Genomic DNA, 22,750 nt, shown 5'->3' with positions numbered 1-22,750 from the left:
TTCCAATTCATAATGTTTAAACATCTATTTGGATCCATGAGGGAATCGTAAAGTCATAATAATTTTGTTAGCATAATTAAAAGAAGTTTGGAAAGCTTCAAACATTGAATTTGCTTTCAACATAAGTTGCATCATTTCCATTAAATTTTGATGCAAAAATTTTAATTTTTCCTCAGTAATCTCACCCAAATCAACAAAATTGTTAGGATCAGAAAATGAAGGAGAAGAATAAGTATTTGAATTTCGGGGATTTTCCCAAGCCTTCGCATGAACGTTGAGACTTGGTTTTTTCCCATTTTTATTAGTTAAACCTGAAGAGGGAATCCCATTTTCAACCACCTCTGAGAACGATAAACAACGAGTCTGTGGCGCAGAATCAGCCCAGGTAACATTAAAATCACTTCGGGTATTACCCAGCCGTGATTCCAATGTCGACCGAGGCTGACCGCGAACAGGCAGGTTGTTTGCCGGCCCGACGTGTGAAGACGAAAAAGAGGAAGGAGGAGAAGAAACTTTTCTGGAAACTTTGGGATTTTTCCTAGAAGCAATAATTTTTGCCCTGATGGGACAATCTAGCGAATTCGAGGAGTGATTACCTGCGCAATTCGCACACTTAAAAAATTCTGTTTTTGGCTTATCACCACCAAAAAGGCATTTAGATTTTTCATGATCGAATGAGCCGCAAAACATGCATCTGGCATTCATTCTACAATTTTTAGTGCCATGACAAAAAGCTTGACAACGACGACATTGCGTAATGTTTTGTAAAAAATTGGTAGAAGATTTACGAAAAGGTTCGAATTTGACTCGACAATGAAACATAAGACGAGCCTTTTCAAGAATTTGCAAATTATTAACCTGATCCTTTTTAAAATGGATCAAATAAAGTTCAGGAGCAAAACCAACACTACTGGTATTATTCGTGTTGGTTCTTTTCCTCATTTGAATTACTTGAATTGGAGAAAAACCTAACAAAGAATTTAATTCATTTGTGATCTCATCCGGTGTCTGATCGCCGGTGAGACCACGAAGTACAACTTTAAAAGGACGATCACCTCTAGTGTCGTACGTAAAAAATTGGTGTTTTTTATTATTCAAATAATTTAAAACCTTTTGAAAATCATTAAAAGATTCCGCCAATATACGAGCAGTTCCCCTTCGACCGATCTGAAAAGAAATCTTCACATCCTTGACGGAAGTGACGATTTCTTTTCGAAAGGCATTGAAGTCAGGAATCGTGACCGTTATTGGTGGAATCTTTTCGTTTTTAAGAGTATAAGAAGAAGAAGGTTTCTTAGTACTCTTATCAGAATTAAATATGAATATTTCCTCATCACCAATGTTATGAAGGACATCGAATGAATTGGAAATTTCAACTTTTTTGGCAGATGGCCCTGGATTAGGTTCAGCAATCCGTTTTCTTCCGGCCCTTGAGCCGGCCGAAGACTTCCCCATGCTGGAAAGAAAAGAGAAAATATGAATAAAAGAAAATGAAAATAATTTTAGCACTAAAAAGTGCTGATTGAAATACAGGTAAGGAAAAAATAAATAATGTAAAATGTTCCTGCAGGTACACAGCAACGATACGATGCTCCGGCGTACGTGTTGACGGCTCAACGGTACAGATGGAAGTGATGGGGATGTTAGAATTAATTTCATATTCGAAGTGACACCTTGGCTATACGTAAGACCAAGGGGAATGTTGATGGTGGTGGGTTGATGAGCTTCAGTGTGAGCTGTAGGTATTCGTAAACAATGTGCATTACAGGCAGTTGTTCAGAAATATTCGTACTTTCTTCAAAGGAAGAGTTTTGATAGTAATGCAGGCTGGACAAAATCTGTTGGCTTCAAGTGACACGAAAATTATTTAAATCTAAAATATACTTCTCCTCTTCTTCTTTAACCAACATATCAAAATCATGTGAGCATCCTAGAAATGAAAAACTTGCGTCCTTCATTTTTGTTTTCATCGTAATCTCTGTTACAAGTGAATAAGCATTGCAAAGATTAGTACGGCCAGGCCAACCGTGTAGTAAGTACCGCAAATACTGGGTCAACGGAGGAGAAATGAAATGGTTGGATCTCACCAAATAAGTTGTGGACTACGAACACCATCTTCGGATAAGCTCGTTGATTTTTGTTCAAGGCTTGCAGGCAGAAATATAGAGCATATTCTGGTCGGATATCGGAACCTATGACCACTTATGTATGTTTCCATGTTGTTTACTTCAAACATTTCTCTTACGTAACTATCACTCTGGTAGGCTGAATTTGGTCATTTTTGTCATTTTTGTCATTTTTGTTATTTTTGTCATTTTTGTCATTTTTGTCATTGTTGTCATTTTTGTCATTTCTGTCATTTTTGTCATTTTTGTCATTTTTGTCATTTTTGTCATTTTTTGTCATTTTTGTCATTTTTGTCATTTTTGTCATTTTTGTCATTTTTGTCATTTTTGTCATTTTTGTCATTTTTGTCATTTTTGTCATTTTTGTCATTTTTGTCATTTTTGTCATTTTTGTCATTTTTGTCATTTTTGTCATTTTTGTCATTTTTGTCATTTTTGTCATTTTTGTCATTTTTGTCATTTTTGTCATTTTTGTCATTTTTGTCATTTTTGTCATTTTTGTCATTTTTGTCATTTTTGTCATTTTTGTCATTTTTGTCATTTTTGTCATTTTTGTCATTTTTGTCATTTTTGTCATTTTTGTCATTTTTGTCATTTTTGTCATTTTTGTCATTTTTGTCATTTTTGTCATTTTTTTCATTTTTGTCATTTCTGTCATTTTTGTCATTTTTTGTCATTTTTGTCATTTTTGTCATTTTTGTCATTTTTGTCATTTTTGTCATTTTTGTCATTTTTGTCATTTTTGTCATTTTTGTCATTTTTGTCATTTTTGTCATTTTTGTCATTTTTGTCATTTTTGTCATTTTTGTCATTTTTGTCATTTTTGTCATTTTTGTCATTTTTGTCATTTTTGTCATTTTTGTCATTTTTGTCATTTTTGTCATTTTTGTCATTTTTGTCATTTTTGTCATTTTTGTCATTTTTGTCATTTTTGTCATTTTTGTCATTTTTGTCATTTTTGTCATTTTTGTCATTTTTGTCATTTTTGTCATTTTTGTCATTTTTGTCATTTTTGTCATTTTTGTCATTTTTGTCATTTTTGTCATTTTTGTCATTTTTGTCATTTTTGTCATTTTTGTCATTTTTGTCATTTTTGTCATTTTTGTCATTTTTGTCATTTTTGTCATTTTTGTCATTTTTGTCATTTTTGTCATTTTTGTCATTTTTGTCATTTTTGTCATTTTTGTCATTTTTGTCATTTTTGTCATTTTTGTCATTTTTGTCATTTTTGTCATTTTTGTCATTTTTGTCATTTTTGTCATTTTTGTCATTTTTGTCATTTTTGTCATTTTTGTCATTTTTGTCATTTTTGTCATTTTTGTCATTTTTGTCATTTTTGTCATTTTTGTCATTTTTGTCATTTTTGTCATTTTTGTCATTTTTGTCATTTTTGTCATTTTTGTCATTTTTGTCATTTTTGTCATTTTTGTCATTTTTGTCATTTTTGTCATTTTTGTCATTTTTGTCATTTTTGTCATTTTTGTCATTTTTGTCATTTTTGTCATTTTTGTCATTTTTGTCATTTTTGTCATTTTTGTCATTTTTGTCATTTTTGTCATTTTTGTCATTTTTGTCATTTTTGTCATTTTTGTCATTTTTGTCATTTTTGTCATTTTTGTCATTTTTGTCATTTTTGTCATTTTTGTCATTTTTGTCATTTTTGTCATTTTTGTCATTTTTGTCATTTTTGTCATTTTTGTCATTTTTGTCATTTTTGTCATTTTTGTCATTTTTGTCATTTTTGTCATTTTTGTCATTTTCGTTAGGCTTTTCATTTTTCATTTGTTCGTCAGCCTTGTCATTTTTGTTAGCCATGTCAACTTTTTTTTTTTTAATTTTGTAAGTTTCGTCAAATTAAATTGCTTATTACTTCAATTCCTTTTTTTTTGTTAAATTTGTCAACTTTTTTTATTTTTTAAATTTTGACATACATTCAATATTTATCATTTTCGTCAATTTTGGCATTTTTGTTAATTGGTTTATTATGTCAATTATGTGAATTTAGAAGGTTTGGTAAATTTTTTTCAATATTTTTAATTGGCAATATAGACGATTTCCTAGAAATCCTTATTTGTGTCTATTTTGTCATTTTTTTTAGAGTTTTGTCCATTTTGTTAACTTTGACCATTTTCACAATTGTGTAAATTTTTATCTTTATTTTGAAAATTTTGTCTTTTTTTTCAATTGTGTTGTTTAGTTTAATTTTGTAAAATCTGTCAATTTTTATAAGCATATCATTGCATTTTGTAGACAGAGATTTTATTGGATATTTTTCATTTGAATGTATTATGTTTGGCTTAAATATTACCAAACAATGCTCGATTCGAGATGCTTGAGGAATCTTTGACGTTTTGTTACTAGGAAAAAATGTTAACAAAAAGAAGAAAATTTTCGATGAATTTAAGCTTCATTTTACTATGGCTTTTCCCTTCAGAAATCTCTTAAAAAGCAAGTAAAGGGTGTACGGATAAAAAAGTGCTCAACTCAAATCCGCCGTGTTCTAATCATACTTAAAAATCCTGAACATCCCTCATTTTGTAGGGGTGTGTTTATGTGTGTAGAATAATGCTTCTATTAAGATTTTTACATTAGATCTTAAGTTTTTAAAAATTCCGTCCAAGCAAGAGGAGCTACGGGTTAATTTTTTTTTCATGCGTCCCGAAAATCCAAACTTTGATTCTCATAAACTATACCATTTTTAAATCTTCCAAAAGTCTCCTATCAGCGGCTTCTTAAGAATTTGAGTTTTGATTTTTATGGTCATCAGAAACCGACGGGTGTTTTGCATGAAAATTCTCATTTTGATGAAGACGTATTGAAAAACTTTTGATTGGGATGAATTCAGATAGATTGAGAGCTCATATTGAAACAATAAAAGTGCTTGGTTTTACAGACCAAAGTTGGTAAAAATTCATGAACAAAATTTTCAAATGGTTAAATATATATGTAGATAACTAAATTTTGAGGATCAAGAAATTTTGATGAAAGTAATTGCCGTAATTTGAAATCTGCTCATTTAAGCCATTTTCTTTTGAAATACGGGTCAGCGAATTTCTGAAACATCTCGTTGTATGTTGTTCGCGGTTCTTATTGTGAAAAAAAATATCACAAAAAATTAAAATTAAGTTAGTTTTCATTGGTTCTTATGTTTTTGAACATTAAATAATTTATCAGCCCAGTTTTGTGAATTTGAGCTAATCGGAAACAAAATTTTTTTTAAATTTCAAATAATCCTTTAATTACTCCAAGTTTAGCTGACCTAGTGAGATATCATTATTTTAATCAGAATGGTCACGGTCTTCGTTCAGAAACGCCGTTCTTTTTCGACCATCTTGTTTTTCAAATAATTATTCAGACACCAACAATATAATAATGATATTTTTTCTTCATAAATGGATAGTGATCATGGAGAATATTCCAAAATGGTATGACTAATGAAAATCAGCTCAGTAGTTTTTAGGGTACTGCCAAAATAGTAATTCTTGGTCTATATGACCCTAACCACCCGAATAGCAAAGACCATGGTTTTAAGATAACCGAACAATGTTTTTCAATTTAACTGTAAACTTCACCGTAGTATCTAAATATCTATAAACCGCATTTTATTTCGAAATCACCATAAATTTTTTAAGTCACCGTAAAGTTTATAGTTTATTCAAAATATTTCATAGTTGACGAAAATGACAGAAACACGGTTTAACAATAATTTTATTGTGATTATTATTGTTACAGTGTACTTCATGGTAAAATGTAAGTCCAAACCAAAACGAACAATGGTAAATTTTTGGTTATTTTACACACTTTTAATTGATCGTGCAGAGATTCTTCAGTGCGCGCCATTTTGGCAAAAAATTGTTTTCGCGGTCAATTTGTTTGTGGTGCGCATCGAAATATTTTGGATGCGGTAAGTTGCTTTTTAATTATTTATTTACGGTTTTGAGAACTGTTAATTTATTTTTCTAGATGCTACTGTTCCACAGCTCCGGAAGGCAGGCTCTTATTAACAAAGCGTCCGGTTGTTTTCCCCCCATCGGCGAAGACGGTACGGGAAAATCATTGGCAGCCGTCGGAAATGTGCTGAGTCCTTCAAAATGGGCCGATGTGAAATCGGGGAAAATGCCATCGGGAAGACCTTGTCGGAACCAGAGAGTCAGGTTCCAGAATAGCTCAGCTAGTGGCCAACGGGAAGAAACCAGTCTCCTATCGGAAGTTCCACATTAGAAACGGTCGGCGGTGATACAGTAAAGTGCATGGTGCTTGTTATCAAAATGTGAAAAATGAGTGATCAAATATTTTATTAAAATGAAGTTTGAAAATGAATAAAATTTTATTGCAAACCTTGAGAATGTGAATTTTTCAATGTAGAAACCATGAAATTGTACGGTAAAAATTATACTTTTGTACCATCAATTAACCTTGATTTCCATCTTCGCTAAAACGATCGGAATGAACATATTTTCATGGTTTTATTGTGAAAAACTGGAAGCTGTTTTAACCATGAACTTTATATTTTTGGGCTTTCCAATGTATGGAAAATCGCCATTTTTTTCATGGTCACGCTGCATAACAATTCCCCTTTTTTCATGGTTATTTTCGTCAAAACGATGAAATGTATGGTCGAAAAATATGAATTCCAATGTGCATTCACGGTATCGAGGACGATAATATTTATGGTCTGTGAATATGGAATTCATGGTTTTTTCACGGTGCATTTCTATTCGGGCAGTTAATTGTCCTTTTTTCACCGTAAAAGAAAATTAAAAAATTAAACAAAACAAACATGTGGCAACACTGGAAGTGAAGATACAAAGTGTAAACAAAAACACAAGTTAGTTATTGATCTGTTCTTGTGAGCTACAGACGTGTCTGAGTGTATCTCGAGTTGAGATTCATAAGAATCGTAAAATCACAATTACGTCGTTGGTAAGATGAGCACAGATTTGCTAGGGTGATGCTCAAATTGTTTAGAAATGGTTCCAGCTCCGGTAAACTAGGCGAAGATGCCGGAAAAGGGCAGAATTTTAATGCTGCGGCTATGATTGGTTGTTTTGATTTGGCCTTCCGGTGGAAAAAGACTGCTGTTGCAGCTTCCATTGAAAAAAGACGGTTTGGCTTAGCAAGCGCAGATTTTGAGATTGATGCTGCTGATTGTAGATGGTTCGGCTCCGGTGATCGAGATAAAAAAGTAGGAAAAGTGATGACTATTAAGGTTGCTGTGATATTTTTCCAGTGATTTTGGTTCTGGTAGCAAAAGGCATAGCGCAGATTCTAGGACTGCTGCTGCCATCGTTTTTGAATGTTTTCATTACGGTGGAAAACTAATGAAATTCATCGTATGAATGGTTTTACTGAGTATAAATCCTTAATCTGAATCTTAAATTTGAGTCTTGAATCTTTAATCTGAATCTTGAATCTTGAACCTTGAAACTTGAAATTTGAATCTTGAAAGTTGAATCTTAAATTTTGAATCTTATCCATTACAGTTAACTCAGTTATCGTATTTTCAAGGGATTATATTGAATCCATAAAAAACTGGTTTTAACTGATTATCTTGACTTTGGTATTAAAAATCAATACTTAAGTTGTTCAGCACCAGTTTTAATCTTTTAAAACTGTTTACGTTGCTTTAATTGTTGCTTCAATTATATCTGCTCAACTTGTTCAGGATCAGCCACAACAAATTAAGCGATTAAACAAATTGGCACCCAAAACAAATAAACATTCCCGGTCGAGGCAACGTGCGTTTCAAATTTCGGTTAATTGATAAAACCACTCAAGATTTGCATAAATTAACTGGTGCATTGATGGTGGCAGCTCAACCGAAAATTCCTGCGTGTGATCGGCTCACCTTCGGAGGAGTCTCCTGCTGATCATGTTCCTGTCACCGAATGAGTGAGTCTTTTCGGGTTCGGTTTTGTTTATCTCTTAAGCACTAGCGTTTCTTCTTATTATGAGGCCATTTTTGGATTTCTGTGAAGGCTCCTCCCTCCTCCGGCTTAAGCAACGATACGACGATGACTTTGAAAGCTGCCCGAAAAGTTCACACTGTTTAACGCCATATTTGGGGCGCGGAAAACCATCGGCATATTTGCGTTAAGCATTATCAAAAAGTTGTGCAGTCTATAAATTTGATAACTTCTGACAGCAGCGATCGAACCGCTCTGCTGCTAGCCCTGGGGCGGCTCCACCCTTCCCAATTTCGGATTTCAAAAGCTGTCCCGGTATCAGGGAAATATTTCAAAACCGTTCAACAGCAACCTGATACCCTGAATCCACTGCCTGATGGCTTGGCGACTTGTTCTCTTGTCGGTCCAATTTTTTAATGTTTCAATTTTCCTCTCACTCAAATTGGAGTTCAAAGCAACCGAAAAACTTCCCCATCAACCTGTTAAGGCTGGCCAAAATCGGGCAGGTTTGCACATTTCTTGCTGACATATTTGTATCTCATTTAGCTCTAAAAAAGGGGCAATCGGGCTGCGGCCGGAGCTGTAAATGGGTTTTGTAATAATTTAATTCGATTTTTTCTTACTGAATTGATGGAAGGTGCTGGCGCTTGAAGGAAATAAACTGCAGCAATAAGCCGCATTTTGATTGAGTTTCGGTGGAACAAAACTGAGACGCTGATTAAAAACTGAATCATTCAGGCGAAAAGGAAGGAAGAGGTTGAAATGATATGGAAAAACTGATTTTTTTCTGTTAACTCGATTTTGTACTTGGAGACGCAAAGTGGACGAATTCTGGTACAACCATGCTTCCGAGGGTCAAACAGTTGCCTTAGAATAGTTCTGGCACCCAACAGTGATCCAGAAACTAGAAAAAATGGGAGAAAGTCCTCTCTTGAAGGTGTCTATTTTTTTAATTCAATTAACGAATCGTGATCTGGAAGTTTCAGGCTATACGCAACGATGGCAATTAAGATCATAGGTGCTAAGGCATGGGATATTTTTTGAAAGTTTTTCAGACCTTATGAGTTTTTTTTAATTATTTATTTATTTCAACAATAATTATAATTCTATTCCTGGTTATACTCACAGTCTAGTATAAGAATCGATTTCAACCGTTTTTTTTTCCTCCCATATATTCAGTTATGCCCCTATATGCAGTTTCAAAGCAAGTTACAAAAATTTCTTATTTCTAACATTTGTGATTGAAAATTATGCTGCCCTTTTAAAGGGTGATACGGTCAAAATTTGGTCAATAGCAACTTGACGTATTTTTTTTCAATTTTGCATTTAAAAAACCTGAACACCCCTCATTTTGAAGGTGTGTGTGTGAAGAATGTTGCTCCTATTTTGATATTAGAATTCACTTTTCAGTTGTCAAAATGCCGTCCAAGGAAGAAGAGCAGCGTATCAAAACTTTGCTCGCGCTCGCGAAAATCCGAGCTCCTCGCACGCAAAGCTGACAAAATCGCTAAAAGTTGCCAAATCAACCGTTACAAATGTAATTAAAGTGTTTGAGGAACGTTTGTCGACAGCCAGGAAGTCTGGATCGGGGGGAAATCGAAAACCCGGAAGCCGCTGTGACGACAAAGAGAGTTGCCGGTAGTTTCAAGCGAAACCCAAACCTCTCTCTCCGGGATGCCGCAAATAAGCTGGGTGTATCGTCTACAACCGTGCATCGAGCCAAAAAAACGAGCCGGACTATCGACTATCATGAAGGTAGTGACTCCAAATCGCGATGATAAACAAAATACGACGGCCAAAGCGCGATCCCGGATGCTGTAAACGACGATGCTGACGAAGTTAGACTGCGTGGTAATGGACGACGAAACCTACGTCAAAGCCGACTACAAGCAGCTTCCTGGACAGGAGTTTTATACGGCAAAAGGAAGGGGAAAGGTAGCAGATATTTTCAAGCACATGAAACTTTCAAAGTTCGCGAAGAAATATCTGGTTTGGCAAGCCATCTGTACCTGTGGCTTGAAAAGCAGCATTTTCATAGCTTCCGGGACTGTCAACCAAGAAATTTACTTGAAAGAGTGTTTGAATAAACGTCTGCTGCCTTTCCTGAAGAAACACGGTTGTTCCGTACTGTTTTGGCCGGATTTGGCATCTTGCCATTACGGTAAAAAGGCCATGGAGTGGTACGCCGCCAACAACGTGCAGGTGGTTCCCAAGGACAAGAACCCTCCCAACACGCCAGAGCTCCGCCCAATTGAGAAATACTGGGCTATTGTCAAACGGTACCTAAAAAAGACCAATAAGCGTAAAGCCCGGCAATTCGGATTTGGAAAAGCGGAAGCCTAACTGAATATTTTTCCTGAATTTTATCTTAATTAGACTTGGAAAAGAAATTTAATTTGATTTTTTAACTAAACGATTTCACCGAATTACACGCGTTTTCCCTTGACCAAATTTTGACCGTATCACCCTTTAGGAGCGCAGGAGATAAACAGTGCGTCCAGATTCATCGTGATCCATGCTTTAGGTGCTAACACAAGGGATATTGTTTGAAACTTTTTCGGAGATTCACTTATACTTAATTATGAGTTTCAAAGCAAGTTACAAAAAATTCTTGTTTCTAAAATTTGTGATTGAAAATTATGCTGCCTTTTTAGTCAGTTTTTAAGGTAATTATTGTTGTTTGTTTTCTATTTCCAAACTGGACTTTGTTAAAGTTCAAATTTTCAAAATTCAAAGTTCGGATGTTACTCCAGGAACGAACTCATAAGTTCACATAGAGCTGTACAAATGTTCTGTGGAACCTTTTTGCTGTTTAAAATGCTACAATCTGCTTTGCTCTGATGTTGTGAGCAGAGAAAGAGTAGTTTATTGCATTGGAGCAGAGTGACGATATACACTCAACCCAGTAAACATGAATCGGCAGAGAGGTAACTCAAATCGACAGAGGGATCGTAACGATCCCTCTGGCGATTTTGCATCATCTAATCGGCAGAGAGGAACACACCATACGCGTGCCTTGGGTGAGTGCCACGAAATAATCTAAGACACGCCCTCCAGAGAAACACACGAACACGATCCGAATCGTATGTTTCCCTTCGAGACGCGTGTTTGGCTGCCTGAGAAGTCGACTGCTACGATTTAAAGCATAAACGGGACTCTAGGTATCTCGGCAGGACAAACCGGATGAGAATATTTGCGTTCTTGGAGTGTCGACGAAATTAACCGTTTTATTCTAAGTTCGGTGACTCAACTCTCAATTTTTTGCATGCTCTGTCGATTTCTGAGAGGACGCGCTTACTGGGTTGTTACATCCAGAGCGCAAAAAAGTCACCGTCGTCAGTCAAAAAACTGTGACTATAAAAAAATAGAAGCAGTCGCATTCAAAACAGACGCTTTCTAATGGATAACCAAGAAAACAATCTAGCCTCAACCTTCAGTCAAATGAACCGTCGGAATAATCATAGTCGCCTTCAGTTCGTCGTCGTGTTTTTGACTATGACGGAAAATTGTTTGGATTACAAAACATTCTAAGACGACGCCGGAAAGGACACGTAAAGTTGACTGTCAAAATTATAGAAAAAAGACTATAAAAACATTTTAAACCCTCAATTTGTAGTATTATTTAAATCTGAGTATCATTTGTTTCGACGATAAGCCAATAAGCCACCCAAACACTTGAAATTTTCGAATCATACACAAATGCTTTGAACCGACGCCGTCAACTTGCTTTGATGACCATGGTTTGAAAAATAATATCCGTCGCGTGAACAGAAATCCATGAAGATACTCAAACTTTATCAGTCCCTTGAAGCTTGACTAGTAGTCAAATAGGATCGGAAACGTGATGGTGAAGGAAAATCGGCAACCATGTCAACTATGATGTTTGAAAAGCTTATGCTCTGGTTACACCGCTCTTGTTGGGCTCTGAAAAAAGTCCAAACTCTATTGGAAGGATGGAAACGGAGTGATCGCTGACCAGTTTGTTTACGTTTCTTCTCCAAAAAAGTTATGAGGGTAATCTAAAAACCTGTTCACGGAAAAAGTGACAATGGTGTGAATTGTGATGTTACTGCTACTGTTCCGAACGTTTTTTTTAACCTTAGATTAAACACAACCCTTCCAAAATATTGTATGTACTGTGTTCAACGATTTTTCGTAAACAGACTGATGTCCTGTCAATTTTCTTTTTCAAGATGACGACTGTTTGATTTACCAGTTTGCTCCATCCGGATTTTCGATCTGCATCAGTCATTGTAAACTTATTGGATTTTGTAGTGTAGTGTAGTCATGTTGATTTGTGTTAAAAGCACTCGAATTGACCGCTGAGTTGCGCTTCAGCACATGGTGACAATTTTTCGGTTCTTCGTTTTTGGTTTAGAAAAAAAAATATTAGTTTTTTGTTGGATGTTGCAAATAATGTGAATAAATCCTGGAATTTTTCAACTAGGCCGAACTGGACCGTTGCTTTATTTTGTTTTAAACATCCGGGCAGGTCCGAGTAAATCGGGCAATCTGGCAACCTTGGGCTATCTCAATAACTAATTTCGCTGAAAAGAAGCTAGTGTATCTATTAACAACAAATTAGTTACTATTTTGTTCCGGAATCTGCAATTTGCACAAGCAATAAAGCTATTCCCCTGACTTGCACCACGATTTGGCACAAAATTTCAAAAACGCTCCTGTATTGCTGAGACGAAGATGCGCAGAAAATAAATAAAATTTATTAAAATAAAATTATGTCAAATAATAGTTGTACCCGGCAACACTGAAGACAACACTTTTGTTATTTTGACAACACTAGGCGAAACCAAAGAAAAAGTCAGTCATTGATCTATTCTTGTGAGCAGAGATGCCAATATGCCTGATTTTTCAGGCATTGCCTGATTTTTCGAGGCTCTGCCTGACAACCTGATAAGCCATTGAATTTCCCTGATTTTTGAAAATATGCCTGATTTTGCCTGATTTTTTGCGAATGTCATGAAAAATGGGAAGTGAGGAACTGGAGTAGGTACCATAGCTGAAGTGAAAAAGTTAAAATGTGGCTGAATCAAAGCAATCGAAACATTCCCGTTAATTCTTATTTCAAAAAGAGATTTAAATGGAATCTTTCGATTGCTTGATGCAGTAGAATTAATCAACCAAGTAGGCCCACAACACATATTAGAGTGAAAATGTGGAGCGGTGACCATAAAAAGGTCATCACTTTGAGCTAAATTTCCATTACTTCAACGTTGCCTGATTTTGCTTGATTTTTATTTCGCCAGTTCCCTGATTTTTGAAAAAAAATGTTGGCAACCCTGCTTGTGAGCGACAGACGTGTCTGAGTGAATAAGAGAATAAGCACATAGAGCGCAGATTGTCAAGGTTGCTGCTACGAAAAGTTTTTTTCTGTTTCAGCCTACGGTAAAAAAACGGATTACCACTGGGAGCGTGGATTTTTAAGGCTGCTGATACGAAAAACTTGTTTCTGATTTGGCTCCCAGTAGAAAAGGCGGATTAGCAACGGAAGCGCAGATTTTTAAGGCTGCTGCTGCTGTGTGTTTCTTCCCGATTCGAGTGAAAAAGATTGACTGGAACAGCACCGATTCGTAAGACTGTTTTCGAATTGTTCCGGCTTTGGGGAACAAATACAGAGTGCCAGGAAACGCCCAGATTCGTAAGACTGTTGCTAAGAATGTCTTCGGATTGCAAAGCAACAGTATAAACACAGATTGGGAAGGCTGTTGCTTATATGGAATGTTTTCGGACTTTTCTGGCTCAGGTACACAAACACAGAGCGACTGTCAAAGCACATTTGTCAAATTTCAGATTCAGCCATGTTATTGCTTCGTTGCGTTTGTTTACCTGTAATCCTTCGAATAGCTGAGACCTAAGCTCGCTTTTTCATTTAAGCACACTGCTTATTTGTAAACAAAGATAACGAGCATCACCACACTTCATCGAGCTCTCCTCGCCTATACTTAGTCAGAAAATCTATAATTTTAATGAACTTGGATTTGTTGAAAATAAATGAAATTTCAGGATTTGAAAAGCTTTCGCTAAGAAAGGAATGCAGAAAAAAAATACAAAGGATATTTGAAAAATTAGATTATACGGTGAGAAGGAAAGTAGAGATGAGATGAATGCTAAATGAAATATAAATGAAATTCATCGAAATAAAATAATTCGAAATAATAATAGTTATATTCGGCAACACGGAAGATTGATAAAATAAAATAAATTTTCATGGCAACGTTTGTTATGTTGGCAATATAATGCAAAACCAAAACAAAATCAGTCATTAATCTATTCTTGTGAGCGACAGACGTGTCTGAGTGCATCTCTGAATTGAGATTAGTATGAATCGCAAAATCTCGACAGTCTCTTTATATTTTTTTTTCAAGTATCCAGTGTCTACTCACGTCAAGCGCCCTTTGATATGTTCGATCCACTTGTCCTGGGCCAGGTAATTTTCATTGTCCATATCGAAGAGCCGGAACAGGTTCTGCAGAAAGGTCTGAAATCAGAAATAGAACACAGAAAATTACTTTAGTACTATGATAGCTTTATAACAGATTCGTCGGATTTCCCTTGCCCACACAAAAACTTTTTTTTTTGGTGAAATATCTTGTGCTTAAATAAACATCTTAAGAATCACAGCTTGAAATCGTTTCACGCCTTAAATAAACCTTGTGAGAGTGTTGTTTGTGAGAAAATCAAATAAAAAATTGTTGAACAAATGGATTTTGTTTTAAATATTTTTATTTTATTACATGACAATAAATTAAAGGATTTCGTTCGTGAAACCCTTGCAGATCTTAAATCTTCCCCATGGGGGGACATGTAACTGTCAGCTTGAGCTCGTTTCGATAAGTGATTCCCTTAGTTTCGAACATTGGAACAGGCACGAGCCAAAACGCGGACCATCATTGGGCTCGGTGTGGATTTGTTTCGAGCCAGAAGGGGAAGAGGTTCGTCGTCTGGCTGGCTGCTGTTGCTGTCGTCTGATTTAAAATTCAAATTAAATGTTTAACCAATAACACGCTCGCTGGCCAGCCAGTCCGATGCACACGATTCGAATCTGTCAGCGATTAAGAATGGCAAAACAAACACATCTTCTCGATTTAATTTTCGGAAGGTGATGCCCGTTGGGTTGAAAAGGACAGCAGTAGTAGGATTTTGCTGAAGGAAGATGAAAGGACAGTCGATTAACATGGAACGCACGCTTGCATCGTAAATCGATTTAAGCGAGAAGAAAACTGTTAACAGAATTGACAACCAAATGATTCGATAATGGAGGGAAATCATGTTTGCTTGTTGAGAAAAGAAAAAGAAGGATTTTATCGCTCAACAGGAACATGCGTTTTGCGTTCATCAAGTTTCACTTTGTAAACATTCAGCAGGATAAAAGACAAATCTGGTTAGTGAGTGGAGACTTAAATCCGATACAAGGTGTCTGTTCAAAAAGTTGGTATGAAAAATAAGGAATTTCTCGTGTGATCTTTAAAAACTGTCAAAATTGATAAAAATGACAAAAATGAAGAAATTGAGAACTAATAAAAGAATAACAAAAAAACAAAAATTTCACAACATTCCACAAAAATTAAAAAAAAATAATGAAGACAAAAACGACAAAAACGACAAAATTGACAAAAAATAACAAAAATGATCAAAATTTCAAAAAAATGACAAAAATATACAAAAATGTCAAAAATGGAAAAATGACAAAAATGACATCAATGACAAAAATGACAAAATGACAAAAATGACAAAAATGACAAAAATGACAAAAATGACAAAAATGACAAAAATGACAAAAATGACAAAAATGACAAAAATTACAAAAAATTACAAAAATGACAAAAATTACAAAAATGACAGAAATGACAAAAATGACAAAAATGACAAAAATTACAGAAATGACAAAAATGACAAAAATGACAAAAATGACAAAAATGACAAAAATGACAAAAATGACAAAAATGACAAAAATGACAAAAATGACAAAAATGACAAAAATGACAAAAATGACAAAAATGACAAAAATGACAAAAATGACAAAAATGACAAAAATGACAAAAATGACAAAAATGACAAAAATGACAAAAATGACAAAAATGACAAAAATGACAAAAATGACAAAAATGACAAAAATGACAAAAATGACAAAAATGACAAAAATGACAAAAATGACAAAAATGACAAAAATGACAAAAATGACAAAAATGACAAAAATGACAAAAATGACAAAAATGACAAAAATGACAAAAATGACAAAAATGACAAAAATGACAAAAATGACAAAATGACAAAAATGACAAAAATGACAAAAATGACAAAAATGACAAAAATGACAAAAATGACAAAAATGACAAAAATGACAAAAATGACAAAAATGACAAAAATGACAAAAATGACAAAAATGACAAAAAATGACAAAAATACAAAAACAACAAAAACAACAAAAATGACAAGAATGGCAAAAATGACAAAAATGACAAAAATTACAAAAATGACAAAAATGACAAAAATGACAAAAATGACAAAAATGACAAAAATGACAAAAATGACAAAAATGACAAAAATGACAAAAATGACAAAAATGACAAAAATGACAAAAATGACAAAAATGACAAAAATGACAAAAATGACAAAAATGACAAAAATGACAAAAATGACAAAAATGACAAAAATGACAAAAATGACAAAAATGACAAAAATGACAAAAATGACAAAAATGACAAAAATGACAAAAATGACAAAAATGACAAAAATGACAAAAATGACAAAAATGACAAAAATGACAAAAATGACAAAAATGACAAAAATGACAAAAATGACAAAAATTACAAAAAATTACAAAAATGACAAAAATTACAAAAATGACAGAAATGACAAAAATGACAAAAATGACAAAAATTACAGAAATGACAAAAATGACAAAAATGACAAAAATGACAAAAATGACAAAAATGACAAAAATGACAAAAATGACAAAAATGACAAAAATGACAAAAATGACAAAAATGACAAAAATGACAAAAATGACAAAAATGACAAAAATGACAAAAATGACAAAAATGACAAAAATGACAAAAATGACAAAAATAACAAAAATGACAAAAATGACAAAAATGACAAAAATGACAAAAATGACAAAAATGACAAAAATGACAAAAATGACAAAAATGACAAAAATGACAAAAATGACAAAAATGACAAAAATGACAAAAATGACAAAAATGACAAAAATGACAAAAATGACAAAAATGACAAAAATGACAAAAATGAAAAAAATGACAAAAATGACAAAAATGACAAAAATGACAAAAATGACAAGAATGACAAAAATGACAAAAATGACAAAAATGACAAAAATGACAAAAATGACAAAAATGACGAAAATGACAAAAATGACAAAAATGACAAAAATGACAAAAATGACAAAAATGACAAAAATGACAAAAATGACAAAAATGACAAAAATGACAAAAATGACAAAAATGACAAAAATGACAAAAATGACAAAAATGACAAAAATGACAAAAATGACAAAAATGACAAAAATGACAAAAATGACAAAAATGACAAAAATGACAAAAATGACAAAAATGACAAAAATGACAAAAATGACAAAAATGACAAAAATGAAAAAATGACAAAAATGAAAAAATGAAAAAATGACAAAAATGACAAAAATGACAAAAATGACAAAAATGACAAAAATGACAAAAATGACAAAAATGACAAAAATGACAAAAATGACAAAAATGACAAAAATGACAAAAATGACAAAAATGACAAAAATGACAAAAATGACAAAAATGACAAAAATGACAAAAATGACAAAAATGACAAAAATGACAAAAATGACAAAAATGACAAAAATGACAAAAATGACAAAAATGACAAAAATGACAAAAATGACAAAAATGACAAAAATGACAAAAATGACAAAAATGACAAATATGACAAAAATGACAAAAATGACAAAAATGACAAAAATGACAAAAATGACAAAAATGACAAAAATGACAAAAATGACAAAAATGACAAAAATGACAAAAATGACAAAAATGACAAAAATGACAAAAATGACAAAAATGACAAAAATGACAAAAATGACAAAAATGACAAAAATGACAAAAATGACAAAAATGACAAAAATGACAAAAATGACAAAAATGACAAAAATGACAAAAATGACAAAAATGACAAAAATGACAAAAATGACAAAAATGACAAAAATGATAAAAATGACAAAAATGACAAAAATGACAAAAAAGACAAAAATGACAAAAATGACAAAAATGACAAAAATGACAAAAATGACAAAAATGACAAAAATGACAAAAATGACAAAAATGACAAAAATGACAAAAATGACAAAAATGACAAAAATGACAAAAATGACAAAAATGACAAAAATGACAAAAATGACAAAAATGACAAAAATGACAAAAATGACAAAAATGACAAAAATGACAAAAATGACAAAAATGACAAAAGTGACAAAAATGACAAAAATGACAAAAATGACAAAATTGACAAAAATGGAAAAAAAAATGGCAGAAATGACAAAAATGACAAAAATGACAAAAAAGACAAAAATGACAAAAATGACAAAAATGACAAAAATGACAAAAATGACAAAAATGACAAAAATGACAAAAATGACAAAAATGACAAAAATGACAAAAATGACAAAAATGACAAAAATGACAAAAATGACAAAAATGACAAAAATGACAAAAATGACAAAAATGACAAAAATGACACAAATGACAAAAATGACAAAAATGACAAAAATGACAAAAATGACAAAAATGACAAAAATGACAAAAATGACAAAAATGACAAAAATGACAAAAATGACAAAAATTACAAAACTTACAAAAATGACAAAAATGACAAAAATGACAAAAATGACAAAAATGACAAAAATGACAAAAATGACAAAAATGACAAAAATGACAAAAATGACAAAAATGACAAAAATGACAAAAATGACAAAAATGACAAAAATGACAAAAATGACAAAAATGACAAAAATGACAAAAATGACAAAAATGACAAAAATGACAAAAATGACAAAAATGACAAAAATGACAAAAATGACAAAAATGACAAAAATGACAAAAATGACAAAAATGACAAAAATGACAAAAATGACAAAAATGACAAAAATGGCAAAAATGACAAAAATGACAAAAATGACAAAAATGACAAAAATGACAAAAATGACAAAAATGACAAAAATGACAAAAATGACAAAAATGACAAAAATGACAAAAATGACAAAAATGACAAAAATGACAAAAATGACAAAAATGACAAAAATGACAAAAATGACAAAAATGACAAAAATGACAAAAATGACAAAAATGACAAAAATGACAAAAATGACAAAAATGACAAAAATGACAAAAATGACAAAAATGACAAAAATGACAAAAATGACAAAAATGACAAACATGACAAAAATGACAAAAATGACAAAAATGACAAAAATGACAAAAATGACAAAAATGACAAAAATGACAAAAATGACAAAAATGACAAAAATGACAAAAATGACAAAAATGACAAAAATGACAAAAATGACAAAAATGACAAAAATGACAAAAATGACAAAAATGACAAAAATGACAAAAATGACAAAAATGACAAAAATGACAAAAATGACAAAAATAACAAAAATGACAAAAATGACAAAAATGACAAAAATGACAAAAATGACAAAAATGACAAAAATGACAAAAAAGACAAAAATGACAAAAATGACAAAAATGACAAAAATGACAAAAATGACAAAAATGACAAAAATGACAAAAATGACAAAAATGACAAAAATGACAAAAATGACAAAAATGACAAAAATGACAAAAATGACAAAAATGACAAAAATGACAAAAATGACAAAAATGACAAAAATGACAAAAATGACAAAAATGACAAAAATGACAAAAATGACCAAAATGACAAAAATGACAAAAATGACAAAAATGACAAAAATGACAAAAGTGACAAAAATGACAAAAATGACAAAAATAAATAAAATGACAAAAATGACAAAAATGACAAAAATGACAAAAATGACAAAAATGACAAAAATGACAAAAATGACAAAAATGACAAAAATTACAAAAATGACAAAAATGACAAAAATGACAAAAATGACAAAAATGACAAAAATGACAAAAATGACAAAAATGACAAAAATGACAAAAATGACAAAAATGACAAAAATGACAAAAATGACAAAAATGACAAAAATGACAAAAATGACAAAAATGACAAAAATGACAAAAATGACAAAAATGACAAAAATGACAAAAATGACAAAAATGACAAAAATGAAAAAAATGACAAAAATGACAAAAATGAAAAAAATGACAAAAATGACAAAAATGACAAAAATGACAAAAATGACAAAAATGACAAAAATGACAAAAATGACAAAAATGACAAAAATGACAAAAATGACAAAAATGACAAAAATGACAAAAATGACAAAAATGACAAAAATGACAAAAATGACAAAAATGACAAAAATGACAAAAATGACAAAAATGACAAAAATGACAAAAATGACAAAAATGACAAAAATGACAAAAATGACAAAAATGACAAAAATGACAAAAATGACAAAAATGACAAAAATGACAAAAATGACAAAAATGACAAAAATGACAAAAATGGCAAAAATGACAAAAATGACAAAAATGACAAAAATGACAAAAATGACAAAAATGACAAAAATGACAAAAATGACAAAAATGACAAAAATGTCAAAAATGTCAAAAATAACAAAAATGACAAAAGTGACAAAAATGACAAAAATGACAAAAATAAAGAAAATGACAAAAATGACAAAAATGACAAAAATGACAAAAATGACAAAAATGACAAAAATGACAAAAATGACAAAAATGACAAAAATGACAAAAATGACAAAAATGACAAAAATGACAAAAATGACAAAAATGACAAAAATGACAAAAATGACAAAAATGACAAAAATGACAAAAATGACAAAAATGACAAAAATGACAAAAATGACAAAAATGACAAAAATGACAAAAATGACAAAAATGACAAAAATGACAAAAATGACAAAAATGACAAAAATGACAAAAATGACAAAAATGACAAAAATGACAAAAATGACAAAAATGACAAAAATGACAAAAATGACAAAAATGACAAAAATGACAAAAATGACAAAAATGACAAAAATGACAAAAATGACAAAAATGACAAAAATGACAAAAATGACAAAAATGACAAAAATGACAAAAATGACAAAAATGACAAAAATGACAAAAATGACAAAAAAGACAAAAATGACAAAAAAAGACAAAAATGACAAAAATGACAAAAATGACAAAAATGACAAAAATGACAAAAATGACAAAAATGACAAAAATGACAAAAATGACAAAAATGACAAAAATGACAAAAATGACAAAAATGACAAAAATGACAAAAATGACAAAAATGACAACAATGACAAAAATGACAAAAATGACACAAAAATGACACAAAAATGACACAAAAAGACACAAAAATGACACAAAAATGACACAAAAATGATACAAAAATGACACAAAAATGACACAAAAATGACACAAATATAACAAAGAAAATGACAAAGAAAATGATGAAAATTACAACACTCATCTTTTTGTTTGCTGTTTACTTTAATGGAAGGACATGCTCAGATCAAATTTGCCACTTAATTTTAATGCTACAATGTTCAAACAGGACTGAGCGAAGGGTACAGTGGGGTAATTTCTTTTCTGAAGATAGTGAAAAATCGTAATTTTGTATACCATTACGTTTGCACTCGAATATCAAAATCTATTGGACAATTGAATTAATCAACCTGATTACAAATATTTCAATCTACCATCCGACCTATAAAATAGTAATAGCAAACGATTTCCATTTTTTTTATAGCTTCGTGATTTTTCATAGTTTAAAGCAAAGAAAAACCGCTTTAATATTATGAATTTTAATAAAACTTTGAAAACCGTCGCTGGTGAACTGACAGCAAAACACAGACTTTCGACAATCTAGTACTTCACTTTTCGTTGTCGGAATTCTTTCGGAAATCGGAAGTCCGGACTTCCGAAGTAAAATTTAGTGCTGGCGTGTTAATACAGTTAGTTGGTAGAAATACGATTAGGTACCTACCATGTTTGTGAATATTATGGATTTCTGCTATTGTGTTTCTTATAATCGGTCATTTCTCTTAAATGGGACATGTTCCCCCGAATAACTCTCATGCTGAAAAAATTTATTACATCTACTGAACACGACTTCGCTTGGATATTGGAAAATGAAGGCAATCAATTAAGCCCCTACTAAAAGGAAAGAAGTCATCCTCCAGTTCACTCTCTAAACGCACCGAATCAATGCTGCAGCAAGAATTGCTGCCCGGTGAACATAAAAGGCGAAGAATGCACAAGCCATTTAAAACGGGCATTCATGAACTCATGTTAACAACTTCATTTAATTACCTTCCTTTTTGCCAAAGCCGTAGAGAGCCCGAACCCGATCGATCGATCAGTCGATTGCTCGTTTGCTACCGATCGAGGAGCGCTCACTTGTTGTTGCTTTGTGAGGTTGCCTCTTTCAAGTCCTGTACCGTAATACATAGGCTTAGATGCCATCATGCGCAAACCGTTCTTCGAGTTGCTTCCACATTTTTCACAAACGCCTTAATGGAAAAAA

General features: G+C 32.1%; 1 protein-coding gene across 1 annotated transcript in view; it reads right to left on the bottom strand.

Annotated features, from left to right (window-relative positions):
- The window catches only part of LOC129746177 (NADPH oxidase 5), a 357,046-nt gene that overhangs the window by 165,659 nt on the left and 168,637 nt on the right, over positions 1–22,750 (bottom strand). The window contains exon 2 of the mRNA XM_055739712.1: positions 14,434–14,528. Within this exon, the coding sequence (XP_055595687.1) occupies positions 14,434–14,528 (95 nt within the window). The remainder of the gene's footprint in view (positions 1–14,433; positions 14,529–22,750) is intronic.

This window comes from Uranotaenia lowii, chromosome 2 (genome assembly GCF_029784155.1).
Source record: "Uranotaenia lowii strain MFRU-FL chromosome 2, ASM2978415v1, whole genome shotgun sequence".
In the NCBI taxonomy this organism is placed as follows: domain Eukaryota; kingdom Metazoa; phylum Arthropoda; class Insecta; order Diptera; family Culicidae; genus Uranotaenia; species Uranotaenia lowii.
The sequence above is the reverse complement of the archived record's forward strand: the minus strand, read 5'-3'. Positions and strand labels throughout refer to the sequence as shown.